Here is a 15,140-nt window from a genome sequence, read left to right as displayed (position 1 = left end):
ATTGGCACAGGACAGAGCGGAGTTTAGGGCTGTTGTACATAGGGTCGCTATGAGTCGCAAGCGACTCGACGGCACATAACAACAACAACAACCAGAAAAGGTTGACGTGACGATGCTAGCTCGTCGGCCAGACTCAGCTTTCAGACTAACTCACAGTAGAGGGATTCACATACCAGACCTAGGGTCTACCAACAGGAGCCTGGGCTCCTCGCTCGGTGCCGCGGGAGCCTCCATCCCCGCCCCTCGGGGTCCCTGTTCCCGCCCCCCGGCCTGGCGCCCATTGGTGGAGTTAATTATGCCCCGCCTATTTATGGGCGCGCCCAGGATTGGCGCATGCGCAGAAGCCAGCCGCCGCCGCGGCTTCAGCACCAGCGCCCGGACAGCGGCGCCGCCCACGGGCATGGACGGTGGTGACAGCAGCAGCGGCGGCAGCAGTCCGGCACCCGGCCCGGGTCCAGATGGGGAGCAACGGCCAGAAGGGGAGTCTTTGGCCCCAGATGGCAGCTCCTCAGACAGGTAGGGCAGACTGCTCTGCAAACCTTCTAGGACCCCGCCCCAGGTATCCCCAATAGCCGCCATATGCCTCCCCATTCACTTCTCAGCCCCACCCAGAACCCCTTCCCAGGCCTCTTCCCTACCGGTACCCCTTGCCACGCCCTCATTCTGCCAGGCCCATTTCCCCACTCCCTGACACCCTCTAGTGTTGGTCCCATTACCCTCAACCACCCAAGGGTCCTGCCCCACCCACTATCCATACCCTTCCTCCGAGCCCGGGGTCCCCCTCCCCTCCAACCTCTGGAGCCCCTCGGCTAATCTCTTCCCTTTAGGTCCTGCCCTGCTTCTTCTCAGAAAGCCCCAAGCCCGCGGCATTTTCCCCAAGCCAGGTTCCAGCATGTCAGGATGCACGAGGGTGCGCGTATGCCATGGACATGGAGTCTCGAGAAGGCTGATGTTCTGGGGAGGGGAGACATTTGTCCGACCGAGATTGCCTTTGTCCGACACGATTGGTGGCCTGCTTGTTCTGCCTGGCCCTGGCTCTCTGTGCACGTGTGGGCCTGAGTCCTCTCATGCAGCAGCCACCCGCACTCGCTGCGGTCCCTAGGATGGCAGGCTCTGAAGCTCGGCCGCAGTCTGTACCTCCTCTGAAGGAGCCTCAGGCTGGTGAGGCTGCTGGAGGCTAGATCCTGGTGCCTGTCCTTCCCCTTCCGCCACCATATGTGTGAGGCAAGAGCCCAGCCAGGTAGCAATATGGCGCAATTTCTATGTCCTGTCTGGTGCTGCCGCCCCCAGAATCCCTCCCCTGACATAGTATTGCCTCTCCTTCCTGCCTGGACTGAAATAACAGGCAAGGCATTCTTTGGAGGCAAAACCAAGCTGGGTATATTTGTCTCCAATCTGCTCCAGTTAAAATGTACACTTGGTGGCAAAGCCCCACAAGTGGAAAAAATGTTTTCTTCCCGTAGTTGTTCCCTCAGCCTGCATAGATTTAGCCACTTTTCAACCTGAAAAAAAAACAGAGCCTTTCTTCAATGGAATGAGACACAGGATGGGTGAGCTCAGTGGACCAGGGGGCTGCCTGGAACTATGGCTTGGCCACAAGACCAAGAATAGAGCTATGATAGGGCAGGGACCTGGCACTAGGAGAACCCTAAAAGGAGCTGGATAGTTATTTACTGCCTTGACTGTTTTGCCAAGGATTAGCCTGTTCTGATCTGTTCACTTCTTCTCCACACAGAGGTCATTTCTGGGCATAGTACTAACCACTTGCTCTCTTGCTTCCTTGGGACACTTGGTCCCTTGCTACACTTCCCAGGAAACCCTGTGCACTAATCTGGCATAGAAACTCAGTTCAATTTAATTCAAGGACACAGTTGTACTCCTATTGGGCTAAACAGCACATTCTGGGCTAGATCTATAGTGAATAAGACTGCATTCACTCACAGTCCTTTATATGTGTGCTGACTTTAGAAGAATGATAAATATTTATGTTTTTTTCATTGCCTCCCCTACATTTTTCCTAATGGAATGAACTGCAGTTCCATCTGTCCTTGCCACTCTGAAGGCTCACATGGATGTCTGCATGGCTGGGTGTCTGCAGGCCTGGAAGCATGGTTAATATAGATAAGTGCATGCACCCCTTACAGGGCTCCTGAGTAGGGTTTCTGTATCTAAGGTCCTGTCAACTAAGCCCTGGCTGCTGTGATGTTGGTCTTTTGTACAAGGCCTGTATTACCCCTTTCCATCTTCTCACTTCCTACATTGGTCACTTGGCTTCCAGGTCTATGGGCCCAGGTAGGTAGACTCAGAGGGTAATTATCCCAGTAAAATCTATAGAATTGAGAAGGTGAGAATGAAAGCCACCTGGGGAAGGGGTCTTACAGTGCCCAACTTGTATAATTACTAGGTATCCTGATAGCAGAGGGCAGCAGGTCCTAGTAAGAGAAAGGTTTTATTCTGAAGAGTCAAATCTGGCTCTTCTCATTTTGGGGGGTTGAAACAAAGACCAAGTTCTACAACAACCAGAATGTGGGGAGTTTCCAACAGCAGCAGGCATAGTCGACACATGAAGGCAGCTGATTCCAGGCCCCCGGAGAGGAATAAAATGGGTAGAAGGGAAGGATCAGGGCCTGGAAGGAGCCTGGAGGAAGCAAATCAACAGTGGAGATTAGAATCCTCTTCTAGCAGGAGCCAGCTAAAAAGGTGGTGAGTTACTGAAGCCTGGCTGATTGGTGAGGGTCAGGGCTCTCATTCTCCAGCAATCAGTGGGCTGCTGACTTCCCTTAAAGTGAAGAAATTGACACTGCCAGGAAGCACCTGGGTTCTGGGACAAGCCCAGTGCTCAGTAGTCGAACAGGACCCTCACCTCCACCTGACCTGCCTACCCTCTTGAGCCCTGAACGGCAGGCTCTGTTCTAAAGAAAGTCACCTCCTTGCCTGAAGGACACAACCCAGACCAAGCACAGTGGCCAGCACATGTCAGGTACTCAAAAAAGACCTATAGAATTAAAAAAAAAGTTAAGTAGGTAATCATTTTTACACACATAATCCCAGGCTATTTATCCAGCTTCCCTGCAGCCTAGGGGGATTAGTCTACAAGGTACTTATTGCCAAGATCCTAGTTGCTTATGTGACTAACATTATAGAGTCATCGGAAATCTTGCTTTAGAACATTTTGGGAAAATTCCTGTTTTTCTAAATGTTATGTTAGTGGAAAAAATACACCAGTGATTATTTAAATCATGGATTAAATTTTGCTACAGCTCTTGGATAACAAAAAGGAATGTATAATTACATATGTAGTGAGAATCTCAAGGTGTCAAAAGTTTTAAAATAGAAATGTATTATCTGAGGTACCTAAAGAGGTCATTGTAAATACAAATACACCTCTTAAAGTGTGTGGTCCCTGAAGCACTGAAGGTGGAAAGGGAGTAGGGCAGCAAAAATGTCTGTCACATACCAGGTTCAGTGGCATTTCACATACCAAAAAAGAAGACAAACACCAACCCCACAATGCAGACACTGTCATAGTACCACTCAAGAGATAAAGATGCCAGTTCTCCAAGAATTGCATGTCTTGGAAGCCAAAAGCCACCTCCACTGCCCCCCTATTTTACCATTTTGACAATGCTGTACCAGCCAGCTATCCTGCTGGGAGAAAGTGGAAGAGCTTGTCTGTTCCTTCCAGTTTCTCTGTTTTATCTCTGTGTAGAATCAAGGTCTGCCAGCCACAGCAGCCAGGACTCTGGCCTGAAGCCCCTCCAGCAGTACAGGAAGCCAGGGTTGGCTCACCATAGACCTGGCTCACCAGTGGGTGCAGTGCAATTCTTGGGGGCTGGGCTAGCCAAGCAGAGTGTGAGGAAGGCAGCCAGCCTCCACCAATGCTTCTCAACCCTGATCCCCTCTCAGCATCCTCCTTGGTCTTCAGGTACTCCACTTTATCCTCATTCTGGCACCCTGGGTGGCAAGCTTGTCACTATGGTGGACCCTCTTCTCTCAAAAAAGTGGGTCTGGATCCATACATAGAGTGATCTGCATGAGGTCCTTTGAGACACACATATACTGTTGATATCTCCCCAGAATATTTCTTGTAGTCCCTGCCTCCTCCCCACAATGTGCATACCCTTGCAAAGCAAACCTTATGCCCCTATATAAATCATGATGGGGTTGGTGAAAGGGTGGCACTTTTACCTGCAAACATTTCCCAGCCACTTCCATGTCTATCAAAGTTGGAGTCCCCCTCCAGGATCCTTTAGGCCTCTGTGACATCCTCTTTCACAGCATTCAGCTGTGAAAAGTGGTGTTCTCTTGGATTGTTCACACTTCTGGCCCCTTATCAGTGTCTCAAGGGTAAGGACTGGGATTAAGTTCTCCTTACATCACTACCAGCAGCCTGCCTAGGACAGAGATGGACAAGAAGACAGAGCTTCACTCTCCCAGGGTTCGCATTCCATGTGACAGGCAAGCAATAAACATGACCACTCAGCTCTGGTGGCCTAATGGATAAGGAGTTGTGCTGCCAACTAAAAAGCAGGTGGCTCAAACCCTCAGGAGAAAGATGAGACAGTCTTATAGCCTCTGAAAACCCACTGAAGCCACTTGGTTCTGGTGCAATGGCCATGAGTTTGCATTTCGAGAGTATTTTGTCTTGGTTACCTAGTGCTGCTGTGACCCAAACACAACAAGTGATTTTAAAGAATAGAAATTTATTTTCCCACATTCAGAAGGCTACAAGTCCAAACTCAAGCTCTAGGGAGAGGTAGGTCCTACCTTGTCTAATTCAGCTTCTAGTAGTTGCCATAGGAGCTGTGACAACATGGTGGTTTATGTGTTGGGCTGTAACCAAAAGATTGGTGGTTCAAACTCATCAGTCACTCCCAGAGAGAATGATCAGACTGTTTTCTTGGAAACCCCGTGGGGCAGTTCTACTGTGTCTGCTCATATAGGGTTACTATGAATAGGAACCAACTTGATGGCAGGGATTTGGGTTTTCCCTTTATTTGTTGTTAATAGCTGCTCCATCCTTGGCATTGCTGAGCCCTGCAGATGTATCAGTCTCTATAGTCTGCATTCTGCTTTCTCTTGAGTCTATCTGTGTCTAATATGCTATTATTATTAGTATTAGTATTCAGATGATGAGGTTTAGGGCACACAGTGAACATAATAGAGAAAAGCCTCTTTGCAACTAGTATTACACCTACAGGTAAGTAAACAGGTTAGGATTCCAACACATATTTGGGAGACAGTAAATTAAACATATATATATATATATATATAATTAAAACATGTAAAATGTAAAACCTGTGTAAGGCAGCAACCTGTTAGAGATGGAAACTCACTGGACAGGATTCTCAACAGAGAGCCATAGAAGAATGTAAAGCACTCTGCCAAAGGTGGAAAACCTGGGCTGGGTTGAGCTTTAGCTGTGTAATGCTCAGTTGTGGCAAATGGTCTGAAGAAGAGATACAAAGCAGGGTAAGGAACAGAGAGATGGTGGGTGATTATCTGGCAGAGTGGTCAGGGAAGGCTTTTCTGAGAAAAAAGTTGTTGAAGAGACACTGGATGCAAGTCAAGCCATTATTTATGGGAGGAGTATTCAGGCAGAAGGAGAACATTCTCAGGCCTTGTGCTTGGAGAGATGGAGAGTCAGAGAAGGAGAGGGAGACCCCAATGAGATGGAGTGACTCTGTGGCTTCATCAGTAGGCTCTGGTGTCTCAGAGATGATGAGGATGGCACAGGACAGTGCAGGTCTCAGGATGGCTGTTCAAAGGGTTGCTATGAGTCGTACTTGACTCAGCGGCACCAAACTACAATAACAAGGTAAGAATGCGAGCAAATGATGGGAAATCTCCTCCCTTGTGATTTATTGCCTCTGAAAACCTGCTGGATGGTCAACTGTGATTCTGACTTCACATACTCAACAAGGAGAAGGTAGGAGGGAGCTCTGATGACCTAACAGGTAAGCAGTTTTGATGCCAACCCAAAGGCTCGAAGCCACCAGCAGCTGCTTCTTAGAAGAGTGACGGGAAATCTCCTCTCATGTAATTAACAGTCTCTGAAAACCCACTGGAGGCTTCCAACTTAATGACAGTAAGAGTGAGTAAGCAAGATCGGGACAAAGGAGCTCTAGTGCTGTAGTGTGTTACATGTGCTTCTGACCAAAACTTTAGCAGTTCAAATTCACCAGCTACTTCATGGGAGAAAGAGGAATAATCTTCTGCAAAGATTTAAATTTATGGAAGACCGATGGAGAGTTGCTATGAGCTGGGGATTTGTCAAGGTGGGAACAAGAGTGCAGGCAGTGTGCAAAGAATGTCAGACAAGAGGATGAGCAGCTGACTGGGAGAAGGTACACACAATGGCAAGTCAGAAGAACTAGGTTTGAGTCCCAGCTCCTCTTCTCACCAGCTAAGTCAACCTTTCTTACTTCAGCCTTCAAATCAATAAAATGAAAATAATTCCCTCATAGAGTTTTTGTTTTAAAGTAAAGAAGATCATGTATGTGGAATAAGATCATATATGTGAACACACTTTCAGTATTTAGCCCAGCCAATGGCCAATAATGTTTACTGAGTACGTGCGTAGATGAATGAATGGATGAATCCCAAGAGTTAGGCTGGGAATATAGACTGAACCCCACCCTGTGGTCTCTATCCCTGACTTGTAATAGAACTCTGAGCCCCAGACCCCTTGTCTAGGTTTACTGAACACTGGTGCACTGAAAGGGGTCAATCCTTCCTAACCTTGGGGTGGTCCATCCCTACCACTCACCCCGTCTTCGCTGCTTCCTCTCTTCCCAGATCCCGGACCAACACCGTGGCCCCTGAGGCAAGCCCAGAGAGAAGCTGCTCCCTCCACAGCTGCCCCCTGGAGGATCCTTCCAGCTCTTCAGCACCCCCACCAGCAACCAGCACCCTCCAGCCTGTGGGTCCGTCCAGCCCCTTGGCCCCTGTCCACTTCACCTATCCCCGTGCACCACAGGAATACCGGGGGGCCAGCTCCCTGCCAGGGCTTGGGGACCGGGCAGCTCTGTGCTCCCATGGCTCCAGCCTCAGCCCTTCCCCAGCCACCTCGCAGCGGGGTGGGGCCTGGAAGCCACGGTCTGTGCAGCACCATGTGGTCAGCGTCAGGTAAGAAGGGCTCCAGCAGCCTGCCAGCTGCCACTGGAAGGTGGGGCAGGGTCTAAACGAGGAGTAGCCCCCGGGGCTTTGGACTCCCTTAGGAGGCAGCTCTGGATGTTCTATGCCTCTGATGGAGGTGGCAGGAAAAGCATGAAAGGGTTAATGCCATCTGTATCCTGACCTCCCCACCCACCCCTCTATCTCTACACCCAACTACAAGATGACTCTGGCAAGCAAATGTCTTTTCTTCCCTTCCACAGGCAGGAACCAACCTATCGGATGCCAAGGAGGTAGGCCTGGCCCCTTTCCACATCTTCTACTATCCCTTTTCAGAGGCCAGTAAGCTAACAGGACCCCCTGCTACCACACCCAATATCAACTCAGAGGCTCCCTCCTCCTTTCCAGCTACTCCCAACTGATCGCCGAGTGGCCAGTGGCCATGCTGCTGCTGTGTCTGGCTGTCGTCCTCCTCTGCACCCTGGCTGGCCTGCTTGGGGGCCAGCTGCCTGACTTCTCCAAGCCTTTGCTGGTAAGGGGCACAAGGAAGGGATGGGAGTATCCAGGTCTGGTCACCTCAGTTCAGCCTAGAGCAGAAGGGTGGTGTGGCACAGCTAGGGGTGGAGTGGCAATGGTCAGCTCCCACTCTCCTACAATTCAGACAGAGGGGCTGGCCCCACCTGTTCCAGGGACCCAAAGGGGAAGAACTGCAAAGGGCCCAAGTAAAGAGTATCTCATCTGTCCACCTGCCTTTTCTCTGTCCCCCTCCCTGCAGGGCTTTGAGCCTCGAGATACAGATATCGGGCGCAGACTAATGGTCTGGAGAACACTGCAGGCCCTCACAGGTCCCAGAAAGCTGCTGTCCCTTTCCCCAGACCTCGAACTGAACAGGTACTATGATTCCATCTCTCCACTGTGGGCAGGGAAGGGAGGAAGATCAAAGTCCCCCAGGGAGGAGCGATTGGATGACCCTCACAAAGAGAGCTCTGGTGGTTTATTGGTAAGGAGTTGCACTAGCAACCCAAAGGAACACAGTTTGAATCTGCCAGCTGCTCTGAGGAGGAAAGATGGGCAGTCTCCTCCCATGTGATTTACTGCATCTGAAAACCTGCTGGAGGGTCAGCTATGAATCACTTGCAACTTGGCAATACACAACAACACACCACAAAGGAAGCTCCAAGGGGCTTTGTCTACCTTTGAGCCTACCTCTCTTCAATGGCCACTGGCACAGATATTCTCTCTCTCTACCACAGTTCAAGCTCCCATACTACTCTGAGCCCCACATCCTGGAGCAGTGCCCAAGAGGGCATGGCCCGGCCTCGGAGAATGATTGAACCCCTGGAGGACAGAAGGCAGGACAGTTTCTTCTGTGGCCCCCCTGGTAAGCTACATCCTGGCCAGTTCCTGGTCAGTCTCCCTCTACCCACTAAGGTAGGAGGATCAGGAGAACAAACCTGGATAGGCAGAGATGGTGGCCACCTGGCCATTTTGAAGCAAAAGAAGTTGGGTTACAACTGGGAGGATGAGGCAGGTCTCAGATGCTCCAGTTAGGAAGGGTCAAGTCAAATGGGAGTGGGGCATAAGGACACAGACCCTCAGCTAGGTCCAGATTTTGGGCTTTTGAGCGTCTGGAATCTCATCTGGTCTTTGGGCAAGCATCTTCCCTTGGTGGGCCCAGGATCTGGGGCCAAAGGGCTAAGTTCTGTGGGGGGCTGGTGTATGTTGCAGAGAAGAGCTATGCACAGTTGGTGTTCATGTCCACTTCTGAGGGCAGCCTATGGAACCTGCACGCCATCCATTCTATGTGTCGCATGGAGCAGGACCAGGTGAGCTGGCTGGAGAGGGCTCAGGGTCTAGGGGCAACCAGGAATACTAGGGATCCACCCCACGGAAATATAACTGAGCTAGGACTGCGGAAATGGATTGAGGGAAGCATTCCCTGCTTAGCAAATTATTCCAGCCCTGCAGAGAGGCTTTGGGTTAGAGCGGGGTGGTTAAGAAAGAGTCAGCTGTTTTCAATAGAGCCAAGATAGACACACTGGAAAGGAAATCGAGCAGCCATAAGTCTGAGGATTTTAAAAATGTCCTCAGGGGTTGTTGAGGTGCCCTAATCCAGGGATCTGAGACTGTGGGCTTCAAGCCCCAGCCCCCATCAACTCAAGTAGTGCCAATCCAATAATGCAAACTGAAGAATCAAATCTGTTAACATCTGAGGAGAAATTTGCTGCTAAAAACAGAGTAAAAACACTCAGTAGCCCAAGCTCCTCATTTTAAACGAAGGTATCTGAAATCTCAAGAGACATTAGTAAAAAACATGTGCTCAAGTCAGATGCCCAAATTCAAGGCCAGATATAATAGTAGTCAGTTGTGTGACGTCGGGTAAGTTCTTGACCTCTCAGTGGCCTCAGTCTTTGTATTTATAAAATGAGAATAGTAATGACACTTTCCTCAGGCATGCTGTGACAATTGAAAAAATTACAGAATTTGCACTGTGTGTGTGTCTGTATGTGCATATAACAAAAGGAGATTGGGTGGCACAAGCAAATTGAGATTGGTTGCTAACCTAAAGATTGGTGGTTCAAACTAACCCAGTGGCTCTGCAGAAGAAAGAAGGGCCTGGCATTCAAACCCCATGCTGCTTTAGTAAGCAGTACTTGCTCTAGCACCTGGGATCACCATTAGTCAGAGCCTGAGTTGATAGCAGAAAATGATGTAAATGATGCTTGGCAACAGTAATCTCACAAAGTGTTATGATTGCTGTCATCTCGGGCCCAAGGCTATACAGACAGTTGGTGGCAGAACTGGGCCCCTGACCTCCCAGGCTGCTACTCTCTATACTCTATCAGCTGTTGTGATGTCAACAGCAAGGCTGAAGCACAAAGGAGGTACCAGGTCTAAGAAAGAAGCAACTCCAGTCGTAAGAGGGCAGCCGAGTGGACTAAACAGGGGGCCAGGGCTTGGTGATCTGTTTGCCTCCACTCTTTTTACTGCTTGCTTGCAACTTCCTAAACCCTGGGACTTGGTCCATCTGTAGTTGCCACCTGGCTTTCCATGCCTGACTCAGGCAGTACAGAGTTGGAGTGTGTTGACCTTCAGAGGTCCCTCAGGACATGGACTCTCAGACTGAGGCCTCTGGCAGCATCCCTGATGGTCCTCTTTGATGACATTTCAGTCAAGAGCCAGAACCAGCTTTGGGTCAAGTTGCCCAACCCAGCTCCTTCCCTCTGTCTACTGGGCTGCATAAGCCTTCTCAGGGACTGGGATGATTTATTCTCAGATCTTGTGCCTTACCCCACTGCCAATATCATAAGGCAGTTGTACTGCCTCTGTTCTGCAGCCTGAAAGGAGGTGGGGGGGAGGTGTCCTCAGGCAGAGCTGGGGGAATTTGGGCCCCAGATCTGCCTCTGAACTTTCTCCTGCTGTATATGCCCTACAGATCCGCTCCCATACCCACTTTGAGGCCTTGTGCCAACGTACAGCAGCCAACGAGTGCTGCCCCAGTTGGTCCCTGGGCAACTATGTGGCTGTGCTCTCCAACCGCTCTTCCTGCCTGGACACTACCCAGGCTGATGCAGCCCGCACGCTGGCCCTGCTGCGGACCTGTGCCCTTTACTACCATCGTGGCACCCTGGTGCCCTCCTGCCTAGGGCCTGGGCAGGACAAGCCCCCACGCTGTGCCCAGGTTCCCACCAAGTGCTCACGAAGCAGTGCAGTCTACCAACTGCTGCACTTTCTTCTGGACCGGGACTTCCTAAGCCCCCAGACTGCTGACTACCAGGTGCCCTCTCTCAAGTACAGCCTACTATTCCTGCCCACCCCAAAGGGTGCCTCCATGATGAGCATTTACCTGGACCGCTTAGCTGTGCCCTGGGGGCTCTCTGACAACTACACATCCATCACCGGCATGGACCTGGGCCTCAAGCAGGAGCTACTGAGGCACTACTTGGTCCAGGACACAGTGTACCCCGTGCTGGCCCTGGCTGCCATCTTCCTCAGCATCGCCCTCTATCTGCGCTCGCTCTTCCTCACACTCATGGTGCTGCTTGGGGTGCTGGGCTCCCTGCTCGTAGCGTTCTTTCTGTATCGGGTGGCCTTCCGCATGACTTACTTCCCTTTCGTCAACCTGGCGGCCCTGGTCCTGCTCAGCAGCGTCTGCGCCAACCACACACTAATCTTCTTCGACCTGTGGCGCCTCAGCAAGAGCCAGCTGCCCTCTGGAGGCCTGGCGCAGCGCGTGGGCCGCACCATGCATCACTTCGGTTACCTACTGCTGGTCTCGGGGCTCACCACGGGCGCGGCCTTCTATGCCAGCTACCTGAGCCGCCTCCCGGCTGTGCGCTGCTTCGCCCTCTACATGGGCACGGCCGTGCTGGCGCACCTGGTGCTCACGCTCGCCTGGCTGCCCTCTTCTGCCGTGCTCCACGAGCGCTACCTGGCGCGCGGCTGTGCGCCCGGAGCGCAGGGCGCGTGGGGCGGCAGCGCACCCCGGCGGCTGGCGCTGGCGCTGCACCGGCGGCTCCGCAGCCTTCGGCGGGCGGCAGCCGGCACCTCGCGCCTGCTTTTCCAGCGCCTGCTCCCCTGCGGCGTCATCAAGTTCCGCTACATCTGGATCTGCTGGTTCGCAGCACTGGCAGCAGGGGGCGCCTACATCGCTGGCGTCAGTCCCCGCCTGCGGCTGCCCACCCTGCCACCACCCCGTGGTCAGGTTTTCCGGCCAAGCCATCCCTTCGAGCGCTTCGATGCAGAGTACCGCCAACAATTCCTGTTCGAGAGGCTGCCTCAGGGCGAGGGTGGCCACATGCCCGTGGTTTTGGTGTGGGGCATCCTGCCCATGGACACTGGTGACCCACTGGACCCTCGCAGCAACAGCTCCCTGGTGAGCGACCCAGCTTTTTCTGTCAGCAGCCCTGAGGCCCAGCGCTGGCTGCTGGCACTCTGCCACCGGGCCCGGAATCAAAGCTTCTTTGGCACTCAGCCAGAGGGATGGCCTACGCTGTGCTTCGTGGAGGTTCTCCAGGAGTGGATGGAGAGCCCCCACTGTGCCCGTCTGGGGCCTGGCCTCTGCTGCGGCCACTCGGGCTTCCCCTGGGCCCCCCAACTCTTCATGCACTGCCTCAAGATAATGGCTCTGGAACAAGGTCTGGATGGCACCTATGACCTAGGCCTCCGTTTTGATGCCCATGGCAGCCTGGCTGCCCTGGTCCTGCAGTTCCAGACCAATTTCCAATATAGTTCAGAGTACAGCCAGACCCACCACTTCTACACTGATGTCAGCCTCTGGCTGACTACAGAGCTGGCCATGGCTCCTCCTGGTCTACGCAGGGGTTGGTTCACCAGCCGTTTGGATCTCTACAGCCTTCAGCACAGCCTAAGCACTGAGCCTGCTGTGGTGCTGGGCCTGGCGCTGGCACTGGCCTTTGCCACACTACTTCTGGGTACCTGGAATGTTCCCCTCAGCCTGTTCTCAGTAGCAGCTGTGGCAGGCACGGTACTGCTCACTGTGGGACTCTTGGTTCTACTTGAATGGCAGCTCAACACTGCCGAGGCCCTCTTTCTGTCGGCCTCTGTAGGCCTTTCGGTAGACTTCACTGTCAACTATTGCATCTCCTATCACCTGTGCCCACACCCTGATCGGCTGAGCCGCGTGGCCTTCTCCCTGCGCCAGACCAGCTGTGCCACAGCAGTGGGGGCTGCAGCCCTGTTTGCGGCAGGTGTGCTCATGCTGCCAGCCACAGTGCTGCTATATCGCAAGCTGGGCATCGTCCTCATGATGGTCAAGTGTGTCAGCTGTGGCTTTGCCAGCTTCTTCTTCCAATCTCTATGCTGTTTCTTCGGGCCAGAGAAGAACTGCGGGCAGATCCTCTGGCCCTGTGCCCATCTGCCATGGGATGCTGGAACTGGGGAGCCCAATGGGGAGAAGGCAGGCCATCCCCGACAAGGACCGGTGGGAAGGGCACCCGGATCCTGCTCAGAGCAATATGAGCTGCAGCCTCTGGCGCGGCGCCGGAGCCCCAGCTTTGATACCAGCACAGCCACCAGTAAGCTGTCCCACCGGCCCTCAGTACTCTCTGAGGACCTGCAGCTGCATGACGGTCCCTGCTGCTCCCGGCCCCCACCAGCCCCGGCCTCCCTAAGGGAGCTGCTCCTAGACCACCAGGCAGTATTCAGCCAGTGCCCAGCCCTGCAGACCTCCTCTCCCTATAAGCAGGCTGGCATCAGTCCCAAAACTCGAGCCAGGCAATGTTCCCAAGGGCAAAAGACTGAGCCCCTGCGGTCCTCACCAGAAGCCCCAGCCCACTCCCCCAAGCGCAAGGCTACAGAGCCTTCTGATTGCCTGGGCTCCTCAGCTAGCACCCTGGAGGGACTCAGCGTGTCCGATGAGACCTGCCTAAGCGCCTCTGAGCCCAGCGCCCGTGTACCTGATTCAGTGGGTGCCTCCCCAGAGGACCTGGATGAAACTGGGCCAGTACCTGAGCGTGGCCAGCTGAATGGAAAGCGAGACACACTGTGGTTAGCACTCAAGGAGACAGTTTATGACCCATCACTGCCTGTCTCTCACCAGAGCAGCTCATCCTGGAAGGGCCGTGGAGGGCCAGGACCAGGTCCAGGGGACAGCAGCCCTGTTGTGCTGCCCAATAGCCAGCCAGATCTGCCAGATGTTTGGCTGCGCAGGCCCAGCACCCACACCTCAGGATATAGCAGCTAAGGCAGGCACAGTGAGGCTGGGCCAGGGTGCAGAAGTCTCTCAAACATGATAGAATGGGGCAACAGCAGGCTAAATCCTGAAAGTGTTTCCCCAAGACAGCTTGGAGAGGTCTTACTCTCCAACTATGGCTTTTAAATTCTGCCAGATTTTCCAGTCGTGGCCTGGGCTGCTGCTCACTCTTCACAATTGGAGGATTCAGTGAAAAGGATCTTTGAAGAGGAGTGTCAAAATCTCCGGTGGCCCACTAAGAGCCCTTCTTCCTCCACAGCCCAGCCAAGACTGACCCTCTGGGCGGGAGAAAAGCCAAGGAGGCTGCCCTGGTCCCATCCCAAGTGGCAATAAGTTCAACTGGGACTAAGGGACCCAGTCTTTGCAATGCAGTTAGGATACCTCACTGACCAGAAGAGGCCTCAGAAACCTCAGAGGCCTCCTGGATGTCACACTTTTCATGGACTCTATCAGGACACTCCTCTCAACTGGGGAGCTTCTCTGGGCCAGAAGTGGGCTAGGGCCTCTGTCCCAAACTACTCCTGCTCCCTTTACACTCACCAGTCTGGCCAGAAATACTTCAAGGACAGGCAGGCATAGACTGCTGTGAGTGAAGCAGGAGAAGGAGGGATGGGAGCTCAGAAGTTCCTTCTTTGGAAGCAGGTTTTGGTGCTCTCCCCAGCAAGAGAAAGAATCCTAATCCTTTATCTCCTGACACCTTTCCATTTACAGAGCACTTTTCACACCCATTGTCTTCTTATAACCTCACTCCTTCACTATGAGGTAGCCTGCAATTGGTTAGGTTCTTTGGTCCTCAGTTTACAGGTAAAGACATTGAGACTAAAGTGATTTGCCCAATGTCACATAGCTAGCAAATTGTCACATAGCAGAGCTTGTTTTCTGATAAGCCTCTCATCTCCTGCCACCCACCTCAAGGACATGGCCCTGGTCCTTCAGCTCCAGCAGCCTCTCTCTATCTGCCTTCTCGGGTGTCTCTGAGGAAAGGCCTCAATCCCCAATACTCGTTTAGACCTCCACTTCCAGAGAGCTAGATCCTGAACAAGCTCCAGAGCTGCCCCTGGTAAGATGTCTCCCAGCCAAAGACATCCTGGCTGATTTGATCTGGGTCTTAGGGACTGGAGTCATAAAGACAGAGAACCTCTGTAGGAGAGGTTGGGGTGGGGGTAGCAGCAATGGAGGTTCAGCTGAGTTTAAGTATGGCAGGGACCCAGGCTTGCCCCTTCTGGAAGTATGTGAATCTGAAGCAGTTTCCTAGGTCAGGGTGCCAAGCTCCCTAAGGACAGGTCTTCCGAAGCGGAGGCACTCAGCA

General features: G+C 52.8%; 1 protein-coding gene across 1 annotated transcript; it reads left to right on the top strand.

Annotated features, from left to right (window-relative positions):
- The first annotated feature begins 342 nt into the window (after positions 1-342).
- DISP2 (dispatched homolog 2 (Drosophila)) lies at positions 343-13,822 on the top strand. Its single transcript, XM_006883020.1, has 8 exons — positions 343-516; positions 6,799-7,128; positions 7,380-7,409; positions 7,525-7,648; positions 7,892-8,007; positions 8,370-8,497; positions 8,845-8,942; positions 10,553-13,822. Exons 1-8 carry the CDS (start codon positions 401-403, stop codon positions 13,820-13,822), a joined length of 4,212 nt encoding a protein of 1,403 aa, XP_006883082.1. The 5' UTR covers positions 343-400.
- Positions 13,823-15,140: the final 1,318 nt, after the last annotated feature.

The sequence above is a fragment of the Elephantulus edwardii genome, unplaced genomic scaffold (assembly GCF_000299155.1).
Source record: "Elephantulus edwardii isolate Elephantulus edwardi_28Jun2011 unplaced genomic scaffold, EleEdw1.0 scaffold00026, whole genome shotgun sequence".
Lineage (NCBI taxonomy): Eukaryota > Metazoa > Chordata > Mammalia > Macroscelidea > Macroscelididae > Elephantulus > Elephantulus edwardii.
Note: the sequence above shows the minus strand (reverse complement) of the source record. Positions and strands in the feature narration are given on the sequence as shown.

What these genes read in the sequence shown, in the direction of transcription:
- DISP2 (XM_006883020.1), top strand. Translation starts at nt 401, where the DNA reads ATGGACGGTGGTGACAGCAGCAGCGGCGGCAGCAGTCCGGCACCCGGC. An exon ending in ACTTCTCCAAGCCTTTGCTG is followed by an intron (nt 7,649 to 7,891) that starts GTAAGGGGCACA and finishes CCCTCCCTGCAG; the next exon opens with GGCTTTGAGCCTCGAGATAC. An exon ending in CCAGACCTCGAACTGAACAG is followed by an intron (nt 8,008 to 8,369) that starts GTACTATGATTC and finishes TCTCTACCACAG; the next exon opens with TTCAAGCTCCCATACTACTC.